This window comes from Oxyura jamaicensis, chromosome 3 (assembly GCF_011077185.1).
Source record: "Oxyura jamaicensis isolate SHBP4307 breed ruddy duck chromosome 3, BPBGC_Ojam_1.0, whole genome shotgun sequence".
Taxonomy (NCBI): Eukaryota; Metazoa; Chordata; class Aves; order Anseriformes; family Anatidae; genus Oxyura; species Oxyura jamaicensis.
The window spans coordinates 6311451-6313969 of record NC_048895.1 but is presented as its reverse complement, the minus strand read 5'-3'; the positions used below and the strand labels follow the sequence as shown (position 1 = coordinate 6313969).

The 2519-nt window shown below is 34.9% G+C and overlaps 1 protein-coding gene across 2 annotated transcripts in view; it reads right to left on the bottom strand.

The window, feature by feature from the left end:
- Window positions 1-1012: 1012 nt before the first annotated feature.
- Window positions 1013-2519, bottom strand: part of SNAP25 (synaptosome associated protein 25) — a 62655-nt gene continuing 61148 nt past the window's right edge. For both annotated transcript variants that reach the window (XM_035321282.1, XM_035321281.1), the window contains exon 8: window positions 1013-2325. In XM_035321282.1, coding sequence (XP_035177173.1) covers window positions 2257-2325 — 69 coding nt within the window. In that variant the 3' untranslated portion in view covers window positions 1013-2256. The remainder of the gene's footprint in view (window positions 2326-2519) is intronic.

Below are 2519 nucleotides of genomic sequence, written 5' to 3'. Positions count from 1 at the left end.
CAGCTAAAACATACTTTGGAAGTCTATTTTTCTTCAGATAGGGTACTTTCATCATGCAGATGAGAGTACTTCTATTAAAATAATCATTGCATTCTTATATTTTCCTTACCCTTTTCAAATGCCCTTGTATTTTTATGTTTTCATATTGAAATGTTCTTCAGTACGATTACTGCCCTCCTTTCAGTAGTCTTTGATGGTGCAGAATGACAGTGCTGTCACAAATACTGCAATCCCTGAATGAAAAGAATTGGAGATGGCCAGCAGATTAACAATATTTGTTTGAAGTTTACTCTTTGGTTTGAAGTAGTGGGGGAAAATATTTACATAAATGAATTTTTAATAGATGCTAAAAATAAAAAGCTGCTAAAGAAAATACAGCTTGTGTATACATTATCATGTGATTTTAATTATGCTAGCATTTATGTGCTTTGTATATTTTGACTTAGGGCCATGTGAGACGCATGAGTGAACTGTCACTCATGTAGAGTTAATTATAATTTGTCCATATAGGGGGAAAAAATAGGAAAATATGATAACACTTCTCATTGGCAGTAAGCAGTAGTTGTTGTTAGTCCTTTGAGAAAATTATTCTTAGCAGACTGTACAAACTCTGTAGTTCAAAGTGTTCCCTGAAAAGGAGTATATTAACATGGGGCTGGATCCACTACAGGAATGAATTTTATTGACTAAAGAACTGTACCCTTTTGCACCACATCATTTATTTCATTTTCCTTTCCCTTGAACAAGAAAATGTATTTTGATTCAGTGTTTGGCAATCCAAGCCAGGTTATTTAAAATAATATTCATTTTGTGCTTAGTGCAAAATGCTATTTTTAGACAAGATATTTTTCCTCTTATACAGTATTGCAAACAGAAATTTCTCATAAAATTCTCATACAAAACCAGTTTGTAGAGAGTCTTTAAACCTCTTTGTGCTTCTCCTTTTCCCAGTAAGTGACAAATAACTGGGTCTCACTGACACGTAGAGTAACAAATGGATAAAGCAAGCGTGGATTCTGAGATCTATAATTTTTAATAATTTTTAAACTAGCTACAAAATGTCAATCACTTCACCAACTGACAGGAGACATAAGGAATTTCATATTACATGCTGTAAATAATATTTATCTCACAGTTTATCTAGAGTTCATTCATTTAGGTTTTTTTATTATTTTTTAATTAAGTCAGCTACTAAACATCTCAGCGATTTGGTGTGCATAGCTCTAGGTAAGCAACAAAGAACTGTACCGATAACAAACCACATGGGGATAGCGACTAGTAAGAGAGAGCCTTATAAAAATTACATTTCTTTGCACCATTTCATATGGTAGTCGTTTCCTCCAAAAGATAGTCTTCAAAAGCAGCAGACAAACCCAATATATTACACTTATTTCTTTTTGTCTTTGACATATTTTCAGCCAAGCTTCTTTTGCTGGCAATGGCTAAATGGTGAGTGCCAAATCCCTCTTTTTTTTGTAATTAAAAAATAAATAAATGATCATGATTAATAACTATATATATCAACAAGAAAAAAGTGGCACAACTGCAAACTTGCTGGTATAACATAGTCCCAAAAGAGTCCGAATACTGAGCATGCTTTTGTTGTCATTGTTGGTGTGCTACTGCCATGGGAAAAAGTCTTGTTTAAGTAGGAGTCTAAAAGTCTATTTATTCCTCATGCATAAATGCATAAATCACATCACTTTGTAGTGCAATGCTTGTTATAGTAATATAATTCCACATTGTCTAATCATGAAATCATAACAACAGATAATGGCAATGAAGAACCGAAGACAGCAGGTTTAAGTGCTTAAACATCGTGATACCCAAAGACAGGAGCATGGCAGTAGCTCTGTGGAATGTCACAGTTTTACAAGAACAATACTGTATATTTAAAGGTTAACAGCACGTTTAGCATTCCAACATTGTTGTCATTCAGCAAACATCATTTAAAAAAAGGAGGAGAGGAAAAAAGAAAAAGAATCCAAACAGAAACAAGGAAAGGAAAAATCCCAAAAAACATCATAGTGAGCTATAGCCATCAAATCAGCACTATGTACAACCTTTGGAAAGAAAGATATCTAGAAAAAAATAATTACAAGTATCATTTTTGGAAAGCTGACAAACTACACAGGACAACATTTACAATGGGGTTGATATGTGCATGTGTGCAAACCTAGTAGGTAGATACCATGATAAAAGCATGAAGGTACTGCCCTCTTGGGCAGCGTTAAAAGGAAATGCACTTTGCTGCATTTAACCACTGCCGAGCATCTTTGTTGCACGCTGGTTGGCTTCATCAATCCTGGTTTTATTGGAATCAGCCTAGAGAAAGACACAGGAGACAAATTATTACGTGCCAGAGAGTAAACGTGTCCAATGCTTTGAGGACACTCCTCTGTTGTTGGCTACATCAGCAGAAAAATTAAAAAAAAAAAAAAAAGAGGAAGAGAAAAGAAGGGAAGGGAAGGGAAGGGAGGGGAGGGGAAGGGAAGGAAAGGAAAGGGAAGGGAAGGCAA